The 24,029-nt window shown below is 37.6% G+C and overlaps 1 protein-coding gene across 2 annotated transcripts in view; it reads right to left on the bottom strand.

The window, feature by feature from the left end:
- Positions 1-24,029, bottom strand: part of Cep112 (centrosomal protein 112) — a 406,791-nt gene that overhangs the window by 307,033 nt on the left and 75,729 nt on the right. For both annotated transcript variants that reach the window (XM_028761272.1, XM_028761273.1), the window contains 5 exons: positions 22,802-22,945; positions 4,307-4,461; positions 3,877-4,006; positions 3,169-3,261; positions 1,493-1,552 (listed from right to left, as the gene is read on the bottom strand). In XM_028761272.1, coding sequence (XP_028617105.1) covers positions 1,493-1,552; positions 3,169-3,261; positions 3,877-4,006; positions 4,307-4,461; positions 22,802-22,945 — 582 coding nt within the window. The remainder of the gene's footprint in view (positions 1-1,492; positions 1,553-3,168; positions 3,262-3,876; positions 4,007-4,306; positions 4,462-22,801; positions 22,946-24,029) is intronic.

The following is a 24,029-nucleotide window of genomic DNA, read 5'->3' as shown; positions in this document are numbered from 1 at the left end:
CAGCCTGTCCTATTCCACAGGCCAGCAGATGAGAGAACTGGCACAGACCACAGCAGAACAAGAGGCCAGAAAGGTGTCCATAATGGAAGAGGAGCCAGAGGGCTACTCAGGAAACAACAATGAACAGTATACCCAGGCTAACCAGCGCCTTACACAATGAAGAAGGCTTCCAGCAATCAACCAACCAACCAGCACCAACCAACCAACACCAACCAACCAACACCAACCAACCAACACCAACCAACACCAACCAACACCAACCAACCAACACCAACCAACCAACACCAACCAACCAACACCAACCAACCAACACCAACCAACCAACACCAACCAACCAACACCAACCAACCAACCAATCTCTCCGCCCCCCACTCTCTCTCCCTCAAGTAAAATATTCACGAAACTGCATTTCTCAGCAATAGAAACTGAAAATCTTCACTTAAAAGACATTATTTCATATTTCTGTTCAGATACTATTTTGTAGATATACTACACACCTTACAATGAATTATAATAAAATTGCAGGAATAAGAAAATAATTATAATTATAAAAAGGACACAAACAGATCAATGTACATCAGAAGAAAAGCTTTTTGTTGTAAGTCACAATGCACACTTTATCCGACACATCTCTTGGGAGGGCAGACTGACTGACTGACAGCTCCCAGCCTCACCCGATTACCTAACGTGATGTCTTGTCCAGGAGAAGCATTTAAAGAATATCAACTAAGCAACCAGAGGGACAAAAACGAGGAGTTACAATGTGAACTGAGAATGCTACAATACATACCAGGGTTAGCTTTAATTTACATATATTTTAATGGAAGGTAAACCTCATTTTCTATTATATTTTACAAGTGGATTCATTTGGCAAATATCAAAAATAAACAATAACAAAAATATCAACAAAACCTTTGTTATGTCAACTACTCTTACTTCAATGTCTTATAGCAAACCATTTCAGAACTGAGATATCAGTCACAAATCTATAAATTGTTTAAAGTATGAAAAACTTTAGTTACTATTGATAATTAAAATACATAAAAAATATTAAAATACATTTAAGAAATTATGCGTGGTTCTGAATGCTAAGAAGCTGCTAAGCTACAAGTAGTCAATGCTCTCACTGTTTGAGGGTTTTTGATTACAGATTTGAAGTTCTTATATCATGGTTGATACACAGGAATGCAATGAAAGTCCCAATTTCAAACTTAGAGAAATTAAAGATCAAGTTGTTCATAAGAGAAGTTCAGTCAATGAGGATGTTCACTCACCCAACAGAGTATAAAACAAGAGCTTTTAATGTTGGTGTGATTAATAACCAAACTTGAAGCTGTTCATAAACATGAAAACTTTGATTATACTGGTTAGCTGAGATTCAGTTAGTAAGGAAAAACATCCTTTAAAGGATAAATCAATTACTTTATTAAGTCAGCTCCCTTCACCTGCTCAAGTTGTTATTTTAAATGTTTATATTTTCCAACCATATTACCTTTTTCTCGTAGGCATGTTTTAAATGGTTTTTCTCCATGTTAAACTTATTTTCTTGATCCTGTAAATGACAAATGTTTATTCTTAGTATGTTTTATATTACCTTTAAAGTCAATAAAATGAGTGACCTGATAAAAGCAGTGAATGTACTGTATATCAAACGTAAGAGTTATACATGTCACTTGCTTATCATTAAGAGAACCCTAATCACCTAACTGTCAAAGTCACACGCAGGGACACAAGCAGCTTTATATAACAAGATATAGGACCTTAGCTGTGGGGAGGTGTTCCTGTCCTCAAGTACAAGGACCTCTGTGACCTTTAAGATTATGAGACTAGGAATAAGCAACTAAATCAAGATGGTAACTCTGAGACTATGTCACCTCCTCCTCCTTGAAGCTCCGTGACTGAGAGAAAATGAAAGTGATGAGAAAAAGAAAAAGGGGAGAAAGACAGCGGAGTTTGAGAACTTCAATGGGAGGACTTTCTAAAATAATACAATTACATAAGAAATTTTTTCACATCAAACAAAAATTTAATGACATACTATACTAATAAGATATGTAGAAAAACAGCAAATAATATATTCATTCTTATATACTTTAATATAACTCCTATTCACACCCTGAGGCACTTTATGGACAGTATACCAAACAATAAATATTAGCACTTACTTTTTAAAATATTTAATATATTAAAATATTTAATTTATATATTAATATATTTGAATAATTTCATTTCAAGTTAGCATATGACATATTAGATAGCATTATGGCATTTTGAACACCGTGTACTAGTAGAATTCCTTCCCTCCCACGTCCCTCTCCTCTGCTGTCCACAGTCCCCTTGTTCTCATCTTCCATATGATTTCCTCTTTCATACTCCATATGTCCTTTTGTCCAACCCCACCCTTCCCATCACCCATCTTTACCATGTCTTGGTCTCCTTTCTTGTTTTTTTAGCTTTTACCCATACCCCTTGACAGACACACACACACACACACACACACACACACACACACACACACACACAATGTGCATTTTATGGGCTATCACCTACATACATATGCAAGAACACATTCAAGATTTATGTGTTTGGGTGGCCCTGCTTTATATTACAAGGGCCAAATTCATCTATTTTCCCGAAAATTTCAAGAACATTCTATACTTTGACCAGTTGTGAGTCTCTGTACTAACCATTTCATGTAGCTAAAAGATGCTTCTCTGATGAAGGCAGTGAGCTATGGCAGTCTATTAATGCAAAGATGAATATTTACAGTGGGTAGGATGAGGCAGAGTCACTTAAGAATTTTTGGTGTAGCTGGAAAATTCTATTGCTAGACTTGGGCAGTGGTTACAAGAATGCTCACTTTATATAAAATCATTTGTTTCATTGTCTTTTCTGTATTCTAGTTTTGGCAATCTCAATAAAATAAATAAAACAAAAAATGATTTTAATTCTAAACTAATCTCAAAAAAAGATCTTTCAAATCACTTGTCTTTCATTCTCTACATGTAAGTATCTTCACTTGTTAGGCAAGTGCCAACAATACCCTCAGAAATGGTATGTCCAGAAGGGCTTTTTCCAAGTTATTTTTAACAGACTCTCATTTATAAACCTAGCTCAGGACAGTAAAGGAACTAGGACCAGTGACCTTGGCAAAAGTACAGGACTCACTTTTACTTGCTGTTTCCTCTGAAGCTCCGATTCCTGGACCTGCTGTTTTAATTGACAGATGTTCTTTTCTAATTCTTCAATTACACCAGATGTCTAGGAGAATTGCAAGAACAGAGGGCAGAGCATTGACTTTTTGTAACATTGCACATTTCTGGTTGACATAAAGCACATTTACCTCTGAAAGTTTAGTCAGAATTCAAGCTATCTATAAATCTGAGTGAAAAAATATTTTAAAGACAATATAAAACTTAAATCTATTTGAAGTATACTGTAAGGGATAGCAAGCTAAGCAGTAACTAGAGTAACATTTGAAGTCAAAATTAGTATTCTGAAGTAAAAATGTAAATTAGAATCCGCATAGTATTTAATGCTATGAAAATGTAAAAATGAGTTCAATTTTTATGGGAAATTTAAAATTTAAAAAATAATAAAATAAAACAAATATTTCAAAGTAAACCACTACATGTGTGCAGAAACACTTCAGAAAGCATTTTAAGAATTCCTTCATTAAACTGTTAGTGCTTTAGGTGAGCATCACACAGAACCTGCTGCTAAGTGTTGTGTGGGCATCCTAACAGCATCACATGTTTTGAAGTCTGGGGTTTTGAGAACAGAATAAAGGGGCTAATCTCAAATGGCAATGACTGGCTGATCATTGCTGCCATGCCTGAACACGTGTGCAAATGCGGCTACCTAGTTGTACAGTACCTTAGAAGTTGAAAGTGCGTGCTCTTGTTTCAGGAGATTTATATCAGAATCGTATTTGGTTTTTAATAATTTCACATTTTGCTCATAGTCATTTACAAGATGTTCTTTCTCTTTATGTAGTATGTTACGTCTAGAACAGTAAGATAAAAAATAATGTTTTATATTTTTGGAACCAATCTCTAAAATGGATATCAACTAAACTAATAATCAACTAAATTTAAATATATTCTCTTTTAATAGATGAAGTAAGTATCCATATTCTCATCAACTGGTTTCAAACACTATGTTTTTAGGTATTTTAAAAAATATATAAAGAATCCTGCTTAGGTAGGAACGTCATAAGATTTACTGCACAACATCTGACCCACTCGCAGGTCACCTACAGTCAGGGTGGGAGCTCTGGTGCCCCACAAACAGCGGCCAGCAATACCTTGTCTTTAACTCCTGTAATTCACTACATGTTATCTGATAGCATCTTTCCAGCTCCAACTTTTCTTGGGTCAATTTCTGTCTCTGTAGATTGCTGTTCTCTGCTTCTCCCATCAGTTGCTGGACCCGGCCCTCCAGCTCTTTGATCATGTGGTTCTAGAAGAACAAGTCGTTGTTAGGAAACTTAACTAGTTTTTCAGCCATGTGTGCCAATGAGCACTATGAAGAAACATTAGAGTAGTAAGAGCAAATAAGCTATAATCAATATTCATAAAAAATAAATCTTTAAGAACTTTTTGTTGTTGGTGGTGGTGGTGGTGATTTGTTTGAGACAGGGTTTCTCTCTGTAGCCTTGGCTGTCCTAGAACTCCCTATAGACCAGGCTGGCCTGTTACTCAGATCTGTCTGTCTCGGCCTCCTAAGTGCTGAAATTAAAGACATGTACCACCACCACCTGGCCTAATGAAATCTCACCTTTTTATCAGAAGATTAATCGCATGTTTACATCTATCCAACCATTCACTCATTTGTAGAACATTTGCTGAGTCTGAAATGTTCCCACGAAAGTGAAGAAGACCCTGTTCCTCTCAGGTCGATGGCAACCTGTTCCTCCTCAATATAGTCCAGCTTGGTCCCTTTCACTTAAGGTTCTAATCAGGATATTTTTAAATGAAATCCATAACTCCACATTTTAATGCTAGGAGTACCTTATAACATATTCATCATTAGAGAGTATATAGGAATATTTTCACATAAATTCTTATTTGTTTCATCTGTTATATTTTTCAATTTCATTTAAAGGAGTTTTCTATTTTTCTAAGGTATTCAAAAGCATCATTCAAATGAATTGCCTCTTTTTATTTGGTATTTAAGTTATTTTAAATTCTTCACTTCGGCAGGGCTGCATTTAAAGCCTGAATAAAGGTGTTTATGAGCTTCTAAATGCCTTATTCAAAACTGGACTAAGGCAGCATTAGCTGAGAAACAACTGGCTTTCATTTTAACAACCACTCTTCTAATAAATGCAAGTAGGAAAAGGTTAGTGTGGTCCTTCTTTCCTACTGTTTTTCCACAACAAAGAGTTAAGATAAAGTGTAAACATCACTGTTAAACTCCAACACTCTCTCTTCACTTCACCTTGTCTTCATTATAAAACTGAATAGATTGGTGAGTTAAATTTTGTCGCAACAACTTCCAATATGTGAAATTAAAAACAGCACATTGGTGAATTTTTTAACATGATAGAGCATATGTGTAGCTCCATTCTAACCCACTGCATGCCCTCTGCCTCTCCTGAGCCAAGAGGCTCCTTGAGGAAGTTAGCTCCCATCTGAGGCACTCTGAACTACCTTCCTGCACAGTGACTGTGTGATACAAACAAGAAGGAACCTTTGCTCTCCAATTTTAAGTGGTGGGATCCAGGGGATCCGTGCCCCTCCTTCTGTGGAATTGGTACAAAGGAGACAATGTCTAGGAAAAGCAGAACTGCTACGCCACCTTAGGAGCCTAGGAGAGGGAAATCCGCTTATGAGGGGTGGTGTATAGATCATAACTCTTCCACTAAGAACACATAAAGGACACAGAACTCAGTCTGAAACACGCCAGGGCAGGCTGGACTGAGGAAGAGGAGAAGCTGTGGGCCGGGCCAGCACTCTAAGTTGCACTCCCCACCCTTCTTCTGCTTGCTTTTTTTTTTTTAAATTTTATTCCTAGAAGTATTTTCTAATCTTGGATGAGGACTGGACAAGAAACTTAAAGCAGGAGATGGCCAAGTCACTGAGCCTTGAAGTAGTAGCAAAAGATCTCAGAACACTGCTCAAAGTGAGGGTTGGTCACTGTATAGAGACAGGAAACAGGAATTCCAAAGACAAGACAAAGATTGCCCATATTCAAAGAAAGAAATGAGTAGCAATTTTAAACTGTTAGAAAATAACATGTTTGCCAATGAAATAAATCAAACCTAGGGGCTGAATTGATACAGATAAACCTACAGAGGATGCTTAAGGAAAAAAGGTCTCCATCAGCCAGAAAACAATCTCTTTCTACAATATTAATAATTGAATATAGTGAAGATAAGAGAAAATGCTCAGATGAAAGTACAAACTACTTTTTTATAAGAAAAGAAAAAGAAATAAGAAGGAGAGATATCTACTGTGATGTGGGTCACACTGATATCCACTGTTTCAATAAAGAAACAGTGACTGAAACAATACTGTGATCTCAAATGTCAGGTGTCACTGAAGAGAACAGTGATAATGGGAACTTGGATTTTTAACTTGGGTATTAATCAACTGTTAAAACTTTATGGGACCTAACTAAGATACTTGCGAGTGATCTGTAGCCATTGGCTATGCCTGCTAAATAAAGCTATAAGAAAATAAGAAAATAACAAATATATTGATAATGTGCTCCAATAAGAAAATAACAAATATGTTGATAATGTGGAGATATTGAAAATCTTGTATATTACTGACAAGAATGTTATACTAATGGAAATTACCTAAGCCCCAAAGACACACTCTGTGTATCCCCTCAAATACAGATCTTAGGCTGGAATTTTTAGAAAACTGGATTTAAGTTGGAGTATCAGTAGGAGCCAGCTAGCAACAACAGAGCCATGAGGTTGGGAGGTCAGGGACATGAGGGTGGAGACAGGAAAAGCAGAAGGGGGAAGACTAGAGAAGGAAACACCAAGATGGGGTAGGAGTAGGAAGACATGGGAAGGCAGAGGGAAGGAGTCGGCCAAAACTAAGGAGATATGACAAACATAAAAGCATGTTATTTTATATGCTAAACAAAAGTACAACTTTAAAAAGAACATGAATGAAGTACTCTGCATAGGCAGTTACCTTTGTTCCCAGAAGTCTTAGGATTTCAAACCAAAATCCCAGCACCAAGTGCAGGATACTCCCCTACTAGTTGGTGGCTAGATGATTTTCAGAGGTTTAAAAACCAATTGAGACTATTGCCACTGCTCACCACAACTAGAGGAAAACACTATTGCTGAAGACACTGCACTCAGGATACAGAACACAGAAAAACCAAGCTGGCTGATATTTAGAGATTCATGGTGCTAGAAGGTTCTATGCAGGTTGTAGTGGAGAAAAGTTATCATACTCAGTTATAAACCAAGAGTGCTACAATCCTGAACTACATAGCAAAATATGCTGATAGGTACAAAAACGGTATGAGTGTTCTGGAGATAACTTTCCTCTGATTGTATTTGAGGTTCCTTATATATAATGGTATAGAACTATTCAAAAGCCTATGGTGATGGAGACCAAAGATACTGGGAGGAACGCATTGCTGCTAGTTTGCCAAATGGACGTGCCTTTAAATTGTCTTCTCATGTATAGTTAGATACTATTTGGTTAGAGAAGCCTCTTTTAGCCACTGGCTGGATCCATAACTGGTTGAAGTGCTAAGAACGACTATTGAATGCTTGGCCCCCAACATGTCAAACGTATCACCCCCTCTAAAGGCCAACCAATGTGGGTGCTGAGAACCAAATTTGGGTCCTCTGAAAAAACAAATACTCTCAATGACTGGACCAATCAGTCTATCCCCAAGAAATTCATTTTAAAATATATAGGGGGTGATGCAATGCCTTAGCAGTTAAGAACATTAACTGATCTTGCAGAGGACCCAGGTTCAGTTCCCAAGATCACATATGATGGTTCATAAATATATATAATTCCAATTCCAGGTAATCCAATTCATTTTTCTGGTCTCCATGTGCTCCAGAAATTAACACAATGCACATACACAAATGTGGATAAAGTATTCAAGCACATAAAAAATAACATTTTTAAAACATAAAATATATACCTGGAATACTCTAGAAATAAAAATTTCCCAATCATTCCCTGCCCAACCTTCTAAGTAGGAGTGTTAGTAGGTTTGCAAGTGGGCTAATATGTGATTACCTTCATATGTCTTCTTCTTAAACTTCATTGAGTAAGTCAACTATATACAGTATAACAACTAAAATGTAAACACTCATGAATAATCTCTTTTTATCCCGGATTTATTATGATTTCTGTAGGCTGATTTTTTTTAATACTGCCAAATTATGTTTATCTTTGTATAAAAATCCCTATTCTGGAATCATGACATTATAAAAAGTACATTCCAAGTTATTTCTTAAATAATGGAGATAAAGAGGAATAAGGCCCCTACCAGTCCCTACAGCATGGAAGTAAGCATATGCCCTCAGGTCCATGCCACTTTTCAAAGTATAGTTCATACCTGATGTCCGCACTACCTATAACACACTTAAGACCATATTTTACTGGATTTTCAAAGATTACATCTTCAGAGAATCTTTAGCAAATAATTCAAAGAATATATGAATAAAATTCAAATACAGATAGGTAGGTAGATGTTATAGATGGAAGATAGATGATCAATGGGAAGACTGATAAATAGGTAAATAGGCAGACAGATGTCAGATAGATCCAAGAACAATTTACTGGGAGTACTGACAGAGATTATGTGGTTCTGATCCTGAGAAAATAGAATAGTCATCAGTAAGGAGAAAAAGAATGGAAGTGAGGAAAAGGATTCAGAAATAAAACAGGAAAAGAACCAATCAAGCTGGGAGAAAGGGAAAGAAAGGTGACCAAATAAAACTGAAAAAGCATAAAAATAGCTGATAGAGCAATGCTTGAGAGTGAACACCTATAGAGATCTAGCTATTGGCAAAAGTTGGCATGATTTATGAGATGTAGACAGGTATTGATATTAAGTCAAAGTTTCCTCTCCATTAAGATCTATATTTAATGAACATGTTTCTATAGAGTGACATTAACTTTTTAAATTAAGAAGCAGGATATATGGTGTCAGCTACTTTTTATCTTAAACTCTGAGTATACACTGTTTTGCACAAAATTCTACACTTAAATGAAGAATTTTTAAGTAGTGCAGAGGGTAAACTGCATTCTGGATGTCTGAGATAGTCAAATCTATCTAAAAATTAAACCATATGGTTTTGGTTAGTTTTATGTCAGCTTGATACGAGTTGGTGTCAAGGAGGAGAAAACCTCAATTGAGAAAATGCCTGCAAAAGATCCAGCTGTAAGACATTTTAATTAGGATTGATGAGGAGGGCCTGACCCATGGTGGGTGCTGCCATCCTGGGCTTAGGTTTAGGTTCTATAAGAGAACCCATATAATCTGAGCAAGCCACAATGAGCAAGCCAGTAAGCAGCACTGTTTTGCATCAGCTTTTGGCTCTAGGTTCTGACTCTGAGTTCCTACTCTGACTTCCTTCAATGATGGACTACGATGTGGAAGTGTAAGCCAAATAAATCCTTCCCTCCCCAACTTGCTTTGGCTATGGTGTTGCATCATAGCAATAAAAACCTAAACTTAAGATCTATAATATGCAAGAGTGAGAGAGTGTGAGTGTGTGTGTGAAAATATATAAAGATTATCTCATATGGGCTGACAATGTTCCCTCCAATAGACAAAGACCATCTAACAAAACACCAATACAAAGCATGAGAATCCCTCTTTTAAGTTTTTGGCAAGTTTTGTCCAAAATACTCCCAAATATTAGTTTACTACTATTGTCCTTGACTGTCCCCACAGATGTGGAAGGTAAGTACTTACAGTATACCATGCACTTCAGCCCAGAGGCTACTGAGCTGACCTAAATACCCTCTCCCCAGAGCTAGCTTTCCAGAAGGAACCATGTAGGCTTTCAAAGAAGGAAAGTAACCAACAGCCTTACACAGCTCTGACACCTATGAACCACAAACATAGCACAATAATGCTAAGGTTGTGGTAGTGGTGAGAATATATTGGTGGTAATTAACAGCTCTCTAATTGGACTTAAGGCCCACACAACAAGAGGAAAAACATGCATGGTACTGGAAACCTAGCCACTAAGCCACAGCTAGTGAAGTCATGTATGCTGGAGGAGAACCTACAACCACCCCTTTACTAAACCAGCATGGTCCCTAGCTACATTCTAAATATCTGTCCTTATGTCCACAGGTAAATGTGTTCCTCATCACTCATCAAGACTTCTCAGTGCAACAGGCAGAGATCATTACAGGAAACCACAACTAATAGAAATGCAAAGCTGTGGAGACAGCCCCAAGGGCTACAGCAAGTAAACTTCTTGTGACAAAGACTTACAGAAAACCACAACTAATCAAAATGCAAAGCTGTAGAGACAAGCTCTAAGAGGACATGAATTTGAAAGATGGTAAGGAAGAATACCTGGAAGGGTCTGGAGAGGAAAAAGGAGGAGGAAAAAGAATGTAATTATACTATAATCCGAAAACTAGAAGAAATAAAGGGAAAAAGCCTACAGACATCAATGAAACACAACAATATTTGGCCATGGTCATCTTTGAAAGACAATAAAAAGGATATATGAAAGAGCTGAAAGGTTATAAGATACTGGAGCCTTAAAACCGGGATACAAGGGCCTGGGGAGATGGTGCAGTGCTTAAGAGCACTGACTGCTATTCTAGAGGGCCCAGCACCCACGTGGTAGCTCACAACCATCTGTAATGGGATCCCATGCCCTCTTCTGGTGTGTCTGAAGACTGCTACAGTGCACTCACATACACAAAATATAAAATAAATAAATCTTTTTTAAAAATTGGCATATAAAATAAAGAAGAAAGGATACGGATGCAAATTCCTGTTTTGCAGGCTCTAGAAGACAACATAGGGGATTTAGTGATATACAACAGAACCAGGGATACATTCTGTAACTACAGGCAATGAAAGGTTATCTTAGGTACAAGGAATTTGTTCCCACATTGGGAATTCCTGCTTGGCAATCAACAGACTAGGTTGCACTTCTTAAATGAACATCATTTATAAGCAGAAATTATTATGGGCATTAGATTATAAGTTCAGTTCTTGATCAAGAAAACATTTCCATTTGATGGATATGGAGCAAGAGATGACAGAGAAAGCAGCTGACAGGAAGAGTCAGAGATGCAGCAACAATGGCCTGGCTCAAATGGCAGCTATGAGACCAGAAGATCAGATCCAGGAAAAGTCAGAGAAGTAAAACAATGATTCAGGGGGTAAACTAAGGCAAGATGAGTGGTGAAAAGTATGAATATTTCTGGCTGGAATCTAATGTGCTAACTGAATAATGAAAAAAAACTGGAATTTGAAGACAATTTTTAAAATCTGAGAATGTTGTAAAAAGTACATGATCTTGCTATGAGCCACCATGGATGTGATTTCAGTAAGTCTTAGAAGTATGGGGATCTACTTTACAACCTCTGTGAGATAATACTGGAAGGTCTGAAGACAGGAGGACCAGGGATACAGTTGAGTGGCAGTGCACTTGCCAATACTCAGTCCCTATCACAGGAGAACAGAGCAGGACAGGAGGTAATGGTTTAGTATCTGTTTAGAAATGGAAATTCAGTCTTTACGACTGATTAGAAATATACTGCCCAGGAGCTGTACAGCTGGGTCCTCGGGTAGTACTGTGTCCAATTTCCTGAAGAATTGCCAGGCTGATTTCCAAAGTGCTTGTACCAGTTTGCAATCCCACTAGCAATGGAGAAGTGCTCCTCTTTTTCCACATTTTCACTAGCATCTGCTGTCACCTGAGTTTTTTATCTTAGCCATTCTGACTGGTGTGAGGTGGAATCTCAGGGTTGTTTTGATTTGCATTTCTCTGATGACTAAGGATATTGAACATTTCTTTAGGTGCTTTTCGGCCATTTGAGTTTCCTCAGTTGAGAATTCTCTGTTTAGCTCTGTTCCCCATTTTTAATAGGGTTATTTGGTTCTCTGGAGTCTGCCTTCTTGAGTTTTTTGAACATATTGGATATTAGCCCTCTATCAGATGTAGGATTGGTAAAGATCTTTCCCCAATCTGTTGGCTGCCGTTTTGTCCTATTGACAGTGTCCTTTGCCTTACAGAAGCTTTGCAATTTTATCAGGTCCCATTTGTCAATTCTTGATCTTAGAGCACAAGCCATTGGAGTTCTGTTCAGGAACTTTTCCCCTGTGCCCATGTGTTTGAAGCCTTTCTCCAACTTTCTCTTCTATTAGATTCAGTGTATCTGGTTTTATGTGGAGGTCCTTGATCCACTTGGACTTGAGCTTTGTACAGGAAGATAAGAATGGATCAATTTGCATTTTTCTACATGTTGACTGCCAGCTGAACCAGCACCATTTGTTGAAAATGCTGTCTTTTTAGTTCCTTTGTCAAAGATCAAGTGACCATAGGTGTGTCGGCTCATTTCTTGGCATATACCCAGAAGATGCCCAAACACGTAATAAGGACACATGCTCCACTATGTTCATAGCAGCCATGTTTATAATAGCCAGAAGCAGGAAACAACCCAGGTGTCCCTCAACAGAGGAATGGAAACAGAAAATGTGGTACATTTACATAATGGACTACTACTCAGCTATTAAAAACAATGATTTCATGAAATTCGCAGGCAAATGGAACTTGAAAATGTCATCCTGAGTGAGGTAACTCAGTCACAAAAGAACACACACGGTATGGACTCACTTATAAGTGGATATTAGCCCAAAAGTTCAGAATACACAAGATTCAATTCACAGACCATAGGAAGACCAAGAAAAGGAAGACCAATCTATGGGTTCTTCAGTATTTCTTAGAAGGGGGAGCAAAATACCCACAGGAAGAAATATGCAGACAAAGAGTGGAACAGAGACTGAAGGAAAGGCCATCCAGAGACTGCCCCACCTGGGGAACCATCCCATATACAGTCAACAAAGGGATGCTATTGTGGATGCCGGGAAGTGCTTGCTGACAGGAGCCTGATATGGCTGTCTCCTGAGAGGCTCTGCCAGAGCCTGACAAATAAAGAGGCAGATGCTCACAGATAACCACTGGACTGGGCACAGGGTCTCTGATGGAGGAGTTGGAGAAGGGACTGAAAGAGCTGAGGGGGTTTGGAACCCCATGGGGGGAGCAACAGTGTCAACCAGCCAGATTCCTCAGAGCTCCTGGGGACTGGACCACTAACCAAAGAGTACACATGGAGGGACACTGACTCCAGCCACATATATGGCAGAGGATGGCCTTGGTGGACATCAGTGAGAAGAGCAGCTCTTGGGCCTGAGGGTGTCGATACCCCAGTGTAGGGGAATGCCAGGGCGGGAAGACGGGAGTGGATGGGTGGGTGGGGGAGAATCCTCATAGAGGCAGGAAGAAAGGGTATGAGATGGGGGTTTCTGAAGGGGAGACCTGGAAAGGGGAAAACATTTGAAATGTAAATAAAGAAAATATCCAATTTAAAAAAAAAAAGAAATGTACTGCCAATGTAAAAAGATACAAGTTGTCTAGACAAAATTACAATAAATGACCATAAAATAAAACAAGACTTAACAAAAAAGCAAAAATGCTTAATGTACAGTGCAATGGAGAACCTAATTCCCTCAACAGTCTTCCAACCTGGGCAAGGTAGTGAAGTCTACCCGGCTCAGTTCCTAAACCAGGAACTGTACAGCACTGGTGAGGCTCTGTGTCCAGCTCTGCTCTTTCCGTGACTCTCTGCATGTATTATTATTTACTATGACAAAGCTGAATGCACACTCTAAAATTCAATTTATAGCATGCTTCAAAGTTTCAAAAACAGAATGAAATTTCTCTGAGAGTGACCTCATGTCTAAAACACACTTTTCTTTCCAAATAGATACAATAAAAATTCTATTGTGAAACTGATATATCTATTTATATAATTTGATTAATAAACAAATTTGAACTTTAAATTTATTTTACAAATTTTTAGGATGTGAAAATTTAGGTTCAGATGATAAAAATATATTTCAGATTTAAATTTTGATTTCCTTCATACTTTTGAGTATGAAACATATTGTTCACACATATCCAAGTTAACATTATTCACAATAACCAAAAGATAGAATAATCCAAATTATTCTATAAGTGAATGAATAAACAAAATATAGAATATGCACAAGTTAATACTCAGACATATAAAACTGTTTTGGCACATGCTACAGTATAAATGAACTGTGAAGATATTATGATAAATGAAGTAAGTCAAGCACTAAAGAACTGAAATTTCTATGAGTCCACTCATGTAAAATGTCTAAAATAGTCAAATTCATAGAGAGTATTATGGGGAGCTTTGACTGTTAGAGACAAATGAGGAGTTATTTTATGGGAACAGTGTCTGACATGGGAAGGAGGAAAACTGAATGTGGAGGGCAGAGATTCTCTCCGTTTATTACTATCTAGAACAAAGTCTGAATGTACATTATAATATTCAACTTTCTCAGTCCCATCCATTTGACAATGAGTGTCAAGTATCATAGCCTTCATAATATGTTCATCTTTTATTTTTTTACTCCCTTAACGTTTGGATCAGATGCTATTCAGTTATGTACATAGACATACATATTGATAGTGGGAGAAAAATTTTGTCTGTGAGTTTAATACATGGTTAGCTTGATCTAGAAAAAAAAATTCAACTTTTACCATGCTTCAAAGTTTCAAAACCAAAATGAAATTTTTCTGACAGTGACCTCTCAGATCCAAAGTTCACTTTTCTTTCCAAATAGGTAAAATTAAAAATTCTACTGTGAAACAGATTTATCCACTAATATTATTTAATTAACAAAGTATACCAATGGGGACAGAGATGGTCGTCCAACCATGTAAAGTTCTTAATACTACCAAACCTCACACATAAGTGTTTAAAATACAAAACTTAGGTATATTTTGTTATCATAAAAAAGGAATGTAGACAAAATCTCAATAATCAATTTGGATACTAAACATATGAAACACTTGAAATCAAGAAAAATATAACTGACTTTAAAAATGGGCCAAAGAGATAAATAAGCAACTTTAAATGAAAGCAAACAGCTACAGCACTACAAACTAAAATGTAACTTTTTTTTCCAACTAGAAGGAATGTAAAGTTTGTTAATCCTGAGTGCTCAGAGGAAGGGACATGATTCTAATGCCCCTATGAGGAAGCTCCAGTTGTTATCACGGCTTGAAAAAGAAAAATCACAGGAAAAGAGAGCAGATTCAATACATGCACCCAAGGTGGGTCAAGCCATGACCTCAGCAAACAAGAAGTCAAGCTGCAAATCATAACTGGACATGTTTTAATGAGATAAAGAACATGTCAGCCTGAATGGCCAATAGTAAATGCAACACTCTTGCAAGTGGGTATATATTTTTGCATATGTTTATATGTATTTCTGTTTTTACACAGTTTATAAATTTAGTCCTTGGTAGGAATTCTGATCAAAAACATTCATAAACCAGTATCTTAGAGTAGCAATTCTCAAAAAATTTAACAAACTACTGAGACTCCCTGTGATTCTTGGCAGGCTAGCAAGATTAAATCTATTTTTAAGTAACATGAAGACACTAATCTTTGCCTATGCAATTTCTAGAGGTGACATTACCTGAAACCACAGCATGAGAAATACAAAGGCGTACAGAACCCAACCCCCTTCTGCTAAGCCAGAGGTTAAGAAAAACAAAGGTGAAAAGCAATGAAAGAGGCCACTCAATTTCTTTTTTATACAAAATTTAATTTATATATGTATATATATATGTAATACAAACATTTATATCTAGTACTTAAAATATGAGTTCTTAAAATATTGATATTTATGTTCATATGCAATGTTTTTATTTTGTTTTAAATACATAAATAACATTTTGTAAAAAAAAAATGATAAAATCCCCGGTATGACAGCAGACACCTGTAATATCGATATCCAGGATACTGAGGCCATACGTTTATAAGTTTGATATCATTCTTGACTTATAAATTGAAACCTTCTCTCACAAACCCAAAATCCAAAGACCCAAAACAAAATCCAGCACCATAAACAAGAAAAAAACAGCATGTGTCAGGCCATCCGACTATGATTAGCTGATAACGAAAGGTACCAACTTGACCCTTGGCAAGCTAGCTTCTGTAACCTGTAACTAATGTGACTTTGTTTTTTTTTGTTCTGTGCAGTGTTGGAAATTGGACCCAAGGCCTCGTACATGCTAGGCAACTTCTTTACCATTAAGCTTCAATATTATATGTAAATATATTAACAGAATTTTTTAGATATAACCAATTTAGTATGAGCCACTCTAGGTTACAGAAGGTTCTGAGTCCACAGACAGTTGTCCTCACAAAAAGGCTACATAAAGACACTGGCACAGAGAACATACAGAACATCAAGTGATGGCACAGCACAGGCTGGAGAGCTGCAGCTGGCAGCCAAAGAATGGCAGGACTGTCTGCCCCCACAAGGAGCTAAAAGAGGCAAGAAAGGATCTTTCTCTTACAGCATCTTCAAAGCCAGCAGGTTCCACTGATACCTCGAGATTTACTGGTTGGCTGGAAACTGTTAGGCAATACGTCTGCATTGTTCCAAGTCACCTAAGTCATGGTCATTCATTTTGGCAATGCTAGGTAGCTAATACACTATCACATTGCAAGGTTTATGTTTGTGTGTTTTAATGGCAATGTCCACCATTAGACAGACAACAGAGGTCTGGGCAGTCACATACAGTTTCACCAACATTAGTTTTATTACATAGATTCTTTACTTTCTTCTTGTCTTGTGTCTTCTACATGTTTAATAACAAGTATGTATAGGTGTATTCTTTGTTTTGAATTGTTTTTTCATTTTTACTCAATGAGAGTCAAGTGGAAGGAAGCCATTTTTATTTATTTTTATATGTGTGTTTGTTTTTGCTAAGCTGAATGTATAAGTAGATAATTGTGACAAAATATTAATCAGTGTCTTTCTTGACAGAAGCATTAGTAACAGGTAGAATATATACTTTTGTATATTATGTAAATTTTTATTTAGCTATAGAGAAAAAGAAATAATATTTACAGAAAAATGATTCTAAGTAGGAATCATATACATTATGAGTGTGTAAACGTACGTGTGTGTGTGTGTGTGTGTGTGTGTGTTGCAATTAGAAAAGATTGACTACAGGGAAAGAAGAAAACAGGGAGGTAGAACACGTGAGATGAGGGCAGCAGGGGCCTTGGGAGAAGGAAGGAAGGAGACAGCAAGAAGTACAGGAATGAAGGAGGGCAACGGGAGGGGGACAAATATAAACAAAATATGCATGCAACACCGTAATGACAGTCACTATTCATATACTAGTTTAAACAATGAACAAAATAATGACAGTAAAGAAGCAGCTTTTCTTCAAATTCTGAGTCTACATATCTTTTGAGAAAACTTTGATTTAGAAACTGTTTCTCATCATTATTTAACATTTTATATAAATTCTAATCAATGCACTGCACTGTAAAATATTTGTTGTATATCTATAAGGGGTTAAAATCTGTGATAAACTTAGAGCAAAAGTTTATATTTTAAAATATATGTACATATAAATATTTATGCATGTATGCATGCATGTATGTATTTAATGTGTCTGGGTATTTTGCCTGTATATGTATCTGTGCACCACATGTGTGCAGTGCCCATGAAAGCACCAAGCCATCAGAAACTGAAGTAACAGATAGCTCTGTGTTGGGAGTCAAGTCCTAGCAGAAAGCGGCTATCATCTTTGCAGCCATCTCAGGCCATATACCCTGACAAGAGACTTGTTTTTCAACAGCCCACAACAGCTGAGCAACTCTGATAAACATCTTGTTTTTCTCAGACACATCTTGTTTTGTTGTTTAGTGCCCCCAGCTGCAAGGCACACGTGGTAAAGAGCCTCCAGCTGCACTCCCCTGCTTGTGCTTATAGACCCACAATTGCCTTTCAATAAACGGGACCTGGTCAGACACCCTGTTTTGTTTCCGTTCTTTGAGTCTCTTGCCCCTCCATCCCCACTCTCTCTCTTGCAGACCCTGTTGTCTGACCCATGCTGGCTGGTTCAGTTGTGAGCTGCGATGTGGGGCTGATAACTGAACACAGGTCCTCTGTATAAGCAACACCGGCTCTTAGCCATTGAACAACCCCTCTAGCCCCCAATAGTATGTGACTTTTAACAGTAAACAGCAAAAAAATATCATAGATGACACTCTAAAGAAAAGATACTCTCCAAATCCTATTTCTTATGAACATGGAGAGCAGATTCTAAATGTAACCATCAAAGAAAAGGGCACAGTCAGGACAATTGTACTCAACAAGGAAGACAGACCACCACACTAAACATCAAGAGTAACTGTAAGCTACATTAATGATGTCAGCAAAGACAGAAAAACTAGCCAGTCATAAGCAATGGACACTTTCATTGAAGGGAAGTTACATATGCAACAGCCACGACAGATGGAGAGAGGAAGAATGACTCCAAGTGAAACTGGCAAGAACAAAAGTCATCCACAGGAAAACAATGACATTAGATTCCAATCTTTCACTAACCATATCAAAGCAACAACTACAGAGGTAAAAGACTCGTGCAAAAGCAAAACTGTAAAACATTTAGTAAAGCATATGGTGAAGCATCCTGCACTTTCAGTAGAGAGAGATTTGTTTTAACAAGACACAAAAGGCAGGACTCATGTGGCAAGACACAAAACTCAGGACTCAGGGAGGCCCGAGTTGAAGGCTAGCCTTAACAACATAGTAAGCACAAGCCAGCCTGAAGTAAAGCCAGACCTTGTTTCAAACAAAAGAAAGGAAAGGGAAGGAAACTGGGAAAGGAAAAAAATAGAAACAGAAGGTTAGGGAAGGATGAGAGTAGGGGAGAAAGGTGGGAAGGGAAGGGGAAGGCACAAGAAACAGGAAAGGGGGAAATGAAGAGAACGGGAGTAAGGGGAAAGAAAGAGAAGGAAAATGAAAGGAGATGAAGAAAGAAGAGAGAAAAAGAACCTGAAGGCAGGAGAGATAGGAGGAAGAAAATGCAGCAAGTTTAAAGGATGAATAAATCTGAAGTTACAGGATTCCTTAATTGAAAGATCACCTCACCCTCTAAAGCCCATTAGCTGATTGTTATAATCTAGGGACACCATCTCTCTCCAAAGCTATATTCCTTTTAGGATTCGTGAGGACTGTATCTTTTTTTTCTTGTTTATTTTTTATTGGATATTGTATTTATTTACATTTCAGCTGTCATCTCTTTTCCCCATCCCCACCCCCAGAAGCCCCCTATCTCATCCCCCCTCCTCCATTTTGCTTTTATACCATTTTAATTACATTTAAGTATTAAGGTCAGTTCTAGGTTGAGGAACTAGCAATACAATAGATACAAATAGTCAAGGAACAAGCAAGACAATAAACACAAATCGTCAAAGAACAAGCAAGGCAATAAACAAAGTCACATGATCAGTATTTCTAAGGGCTTATCAGGATGACCAAAATATCTGAGCCAACTTCCCTGTCCTAGCACAAAGTCATTTTCATGTCTAAAGCTAGAACAAAGAAGTAGGCCTCAGACATGAAAATGAGGCCCGCATCTTACATATGAGAAGCTGCCAATGGGCCTTTCAGAAGCCATTATCCTGAGGCTCAGGTCTCCTTACCTCAACAAGTTCTATGTTAGTTTGCTTTCCATTGCTGAGATAAAACACCAGGACCAACAACAACTTGTGGAGAAACGGCTTTATTTTGCTTCCACTTCTACATTACAGTCCTTCATCTAATGAAGTCAGAGCAGAAACTCAAGATAGGAAGCTGGAACCAGAACCTGACGCAGAAGTCATGGAGGAATGCTCTTCATAGCTTACTTGCTTATATAACCAAGGATCACCAACCCAGGAGCAGCACAGTCCTCAGTGAACTGGGCCCTCCCATATTATTAAGAAAACACCACAGGATTGCTCATAGGCAAATCTGATGGGAAATTTTTCTAAACTGACATTCTCTCTTCCCAAGTAACTCTAGATTTTCTCACATTGACATAAAGCTAGGCAGCACAAGTTCTCACTAAGCCATGAAGAATTTGATCTCCTACTTTCCTGAATATATATCAGAATGACAAACCCCAAGGACATGAGTTTACAGTCCAAAATAACTGAGACCTGTGAAAGGTCTATCACTAAAACTTATTTTTAAAGACAATGCAATTGTACAAGATTGCTTTCTGTTACTGTAACAGACAGATGCAACACAGAAGAAAAAGGTTTATCTTAGCTCAAACTTACAGGTCACAATCCATCATTGAAGAAAGTGAAGGCAGGAGCAAAAATAGGAGATAAAGCAGAAACTATGAAGAAATGCCAGTTACTGTCTCATTCACTAGCTCATGCTTAACCACTTACATATATCAAACCTACCTATCTAAGGTTAGTGCACCCATAACGTAATGGGCTCTCTCACATCTATCATAAATCAAAACAACTGCTCATAGACATGGCCACAAGGCAGTCTGATCTAGACAAGTCTTCAATTGAGCTTTCTTCTCCTCAGGTGACTCTAGATTGTGTGAAATTGACAGTAAAATCATACCAGGATAACAATATGAATCATGTTATCATTCATAATATACGGCACATTATAGTAGTCCAAATATCTAGCCTAATAAATATACACAAGATAGTATCAACAAATGACACAAGAAGAAACTGGTTAGAAGGGCTTTTTAAGAGTCAAACAAAAATACTAGGCATGAAAAAAAGTTAAAGTGTAACAGATGCAATAAGCAGAACCTATTGAATGGATTGATGAAGGTAGAATAAAATAAGAAGCTTTCGCAGAAATAAAGAACAGTGAGAAATTACAAGGAGATAGAAACCATAAAATAAGGCCTAAGAGAAGTTCTTTCCTAAAAAAGAATTTCGATGAATACATTTATCATAACAAATAAAAAAAAACACTTAAAGGCCTCAAAATAATGATAAATGACATTTCAGAAACACCATAGTGACATGTATGTAAAACCTAGGAATCCACTAGTGTTTAAAACTATTTATTCCCTTGGGAAGCACTAGGAACCACATCATTCTAATGTGTACAGCATAGCCCCACTGTTGTCTACCGAGTGAACGGCTAAAAGCACACTGACACTCTTTTCCTTATGAGTGACTTGGTTGTCACTCTCTTCTCTGGGAGGTGGGGCAGTAGTACTTTACAGCCTGCCATTACAAGAATTCAAAGGACTTCAAGGACTCTGGGGAATCTGTGCACCACACTTAGCAAACTTCACCAAACCCAGAGCCTGCCTTCTCTCCAGAAAATCACCCTGTGTTTCCCTGAGGAGTTAGGAGTCAGACAACCCAGTTCATATGGGAGAGACCATAGACACAGCATTCTGTTGGTGCTCATTCTTTCATTTTAAAAGTCACATCAGAGACATCAGAACCACATGCAAAAGTAGGCTCATCATGACCAGTGTCCTTGTGCCCTCACCCTTGCTGCTGCTTACAGACCCAAGAACATCTGTAGGCCTGCTGATAGGCCTGAAGCCTCTACAGCCTCTCAGAGTCCTGTGCTTTCTTGAACCTGTCAAATCAATTTCAACTTTTCCACTGCATTTCCAATGCTGTTATGATTTGAATCTGAACTGTTTCCCACAGAGTCGTATTTTGAAAGCTTTGTCTCCAGGTGGTTGTGCTGTTTCAGCAGCCTGTCAAGCCTTTAAGAGGTGGGACCCTGACTGGCTAGGGGCATGCCTTCGAAGGTTAGTTGTATTCTGGGTCTGTTGGTAATTTCTTTGCTTCTTAGTCTGATGTTACATAAGGAACCTCTGGGACATATTCCTGTCACTGTGAACTCCACAGGCCTTCCCTGCCATTATAGACCCTCAGCAACAGTCAGCCAAAGGAAATTTTCCTTGTATAGTTTCTGTAAGGTATTTTGTCACAAGGCATAAACTTAACTAATACAAACTCCAAAAACTATACTAACTTCATCTGTTCTTTTCCATCTTCATTTCTGACTTCATCTCTTTCCTGTCATTTTTATAAGGAATAGAGTCAAAAATTTTATCCTCAAGCCAGTGTTAGTTTCTTAAAGGAGTCTGTCTTTTTCACTTATATAACTCTATTATTTTTATATGTTGCATTTTTAAAGATAGCATCAACAATTAAATATTGAAAACTTTTATATAACTTCATTTATATGTCAACTTAATATTTATAACAACTTCCTATTATTTTCTAATTACAAAAATGAGAAACCTTAACATTCAAAGCAATGAGAAGACATCTAAACTGTTAAGGATTTGGGGTTTGTCCAAGTGATGTATATCTATGTGCTTCAGATAATGCTCTACTAAGAAACTGTCAGAGTAGCAACACTTCTAACTGCCTTCACACCAACTTTAAATATTTTCAGAAAACACTTGTATCTTCAGTTTAAAAGAATTTTAAAAGAAAAATAATTATTTCTGAACTAAAAGTTAACGAAAAAATTTGCAACCACTTCAAAGATATTGAGACACATAAGTAACACAGAAGAGTCGGGTCCAACCTCTTAGTGAACTAGGCCTGCCCAGTGCTGCTGCCTCCTGTAAGAAAGCAACTCTCTTCCTTTAAATTTCATAACAAGTTTATGGAAAGCACATAACAGTGAAGCATGAGGCCACAGAAAGTAAGGTCAGTGAGAAAAGTCAAACAGAGACAACAACACTCACTGTGGACTGCGTCTGCACCATGTAGTCTCCCTCCATCTTACTCAGACGCACGTTTGTGTCCTCCAGCAGTTCCTGAATAGTCTCCGTATGGTGCTTTTGAAGCTCAAATTTTTCCTTTTCCATTTCTGCTACAGCATTGTGAAGCTGCACAATGAAGCCAAGAGTCTTTCGTTACCATGGAATATGTCACTTGAAATTCAATAAATGTGTTTCAATACTCCTGTTTATATCTATAAAGTAAATTGAACAAAAATCTAAAACCCGCATGTAAAAATACTATACAAAGAGAATATAAATTTTTCCTCTGTTTTCCTGAACAGAAAATGTCAATAGATAGGCAAATATTAAAGAAATGTCTTGTCTTGTGTAGAAATTAAGTAAATCTGATTGACACTACAGTTTTCAATTACACAATATTATTAATGGTCTTCAAAATATAAAGAGAAAAACACATATAAACAATCTTGTTGTTGTTTCTTGTGAACAGTAATTCAGCATCTATATGATTTGTTTGGGTTGTACAATATAAATGTGGAAATGCTTCCTATGCAAATTCCCAACAAGAAATTTGCTTAGCATTGGATAACCAATAAAACAACAAACACAAACATTGTGTTTATGAGGCTGATAACAAAGACGGATTGTACACCACAAGTGCAGTGTGCAAAGGACTTAATTGATCAATATTCTCATGTTATGCTGCTTAAATGGCTGAAGCTTTAACAAAAACACCGTGAACTAAGGTAAACAAACCAAAGGCCAAAGCAGAGACCCAGACAGGTTTCAGTGGTGAGCTGAGGCTGGAAGCTGCTCTTAGCCCATAGCCATCCCTTCTTTCATCTTATTGGGAATTGAATTCTAAGTTATATTCCCTGGATCCAGTCCCACTCATGAGATAGGGTACTCAGGAGTTCAAAAGAGTCTTACAGATGCCTTTGACTCACTATCCAGGAACAGAGAAAAAGGCAGGGGCTAAAGAAGGCAGTGTGAATTTCCATCTGGCAAGGAAGATACTGGAGGAATAGGAGGCCGAGTCATGGTGAAAACCAGAAGCAGAAAGCAGGACGATGCAGTATCACACTGGTAAGAGTCTCAAGAACCTTGATTGAAGTTTCTAGCTCAGCAAGAAGAGTGAGGATATTCAGAAAGAGCCATCCAGAAGACCATTCGGCTTTGCAAGTTTAATACAGGCAGTTTTGACTACTGTAAGCACTCCTTCAAATCTGAC

Source organism: Grammomys surdaster, unplaced genomic scaffold (genome assembly GCF_004785775.1).
Source record: "Grammomys surdaster isolate TR1022 unplaced genomic scaffold, NIH_TR_1.0 126906, whole genome shotgun sequence".
Taxonomy (NCBI): domain Eukaryota; kingdom Metazoa; phylum Chordata; class Mammalia; order Rodentia; family Muridae; genus Grammomys; species Grammomys surdaster.
This window is presented reverse-complemented; position numbering and strand designations above follow the sequence as displayed.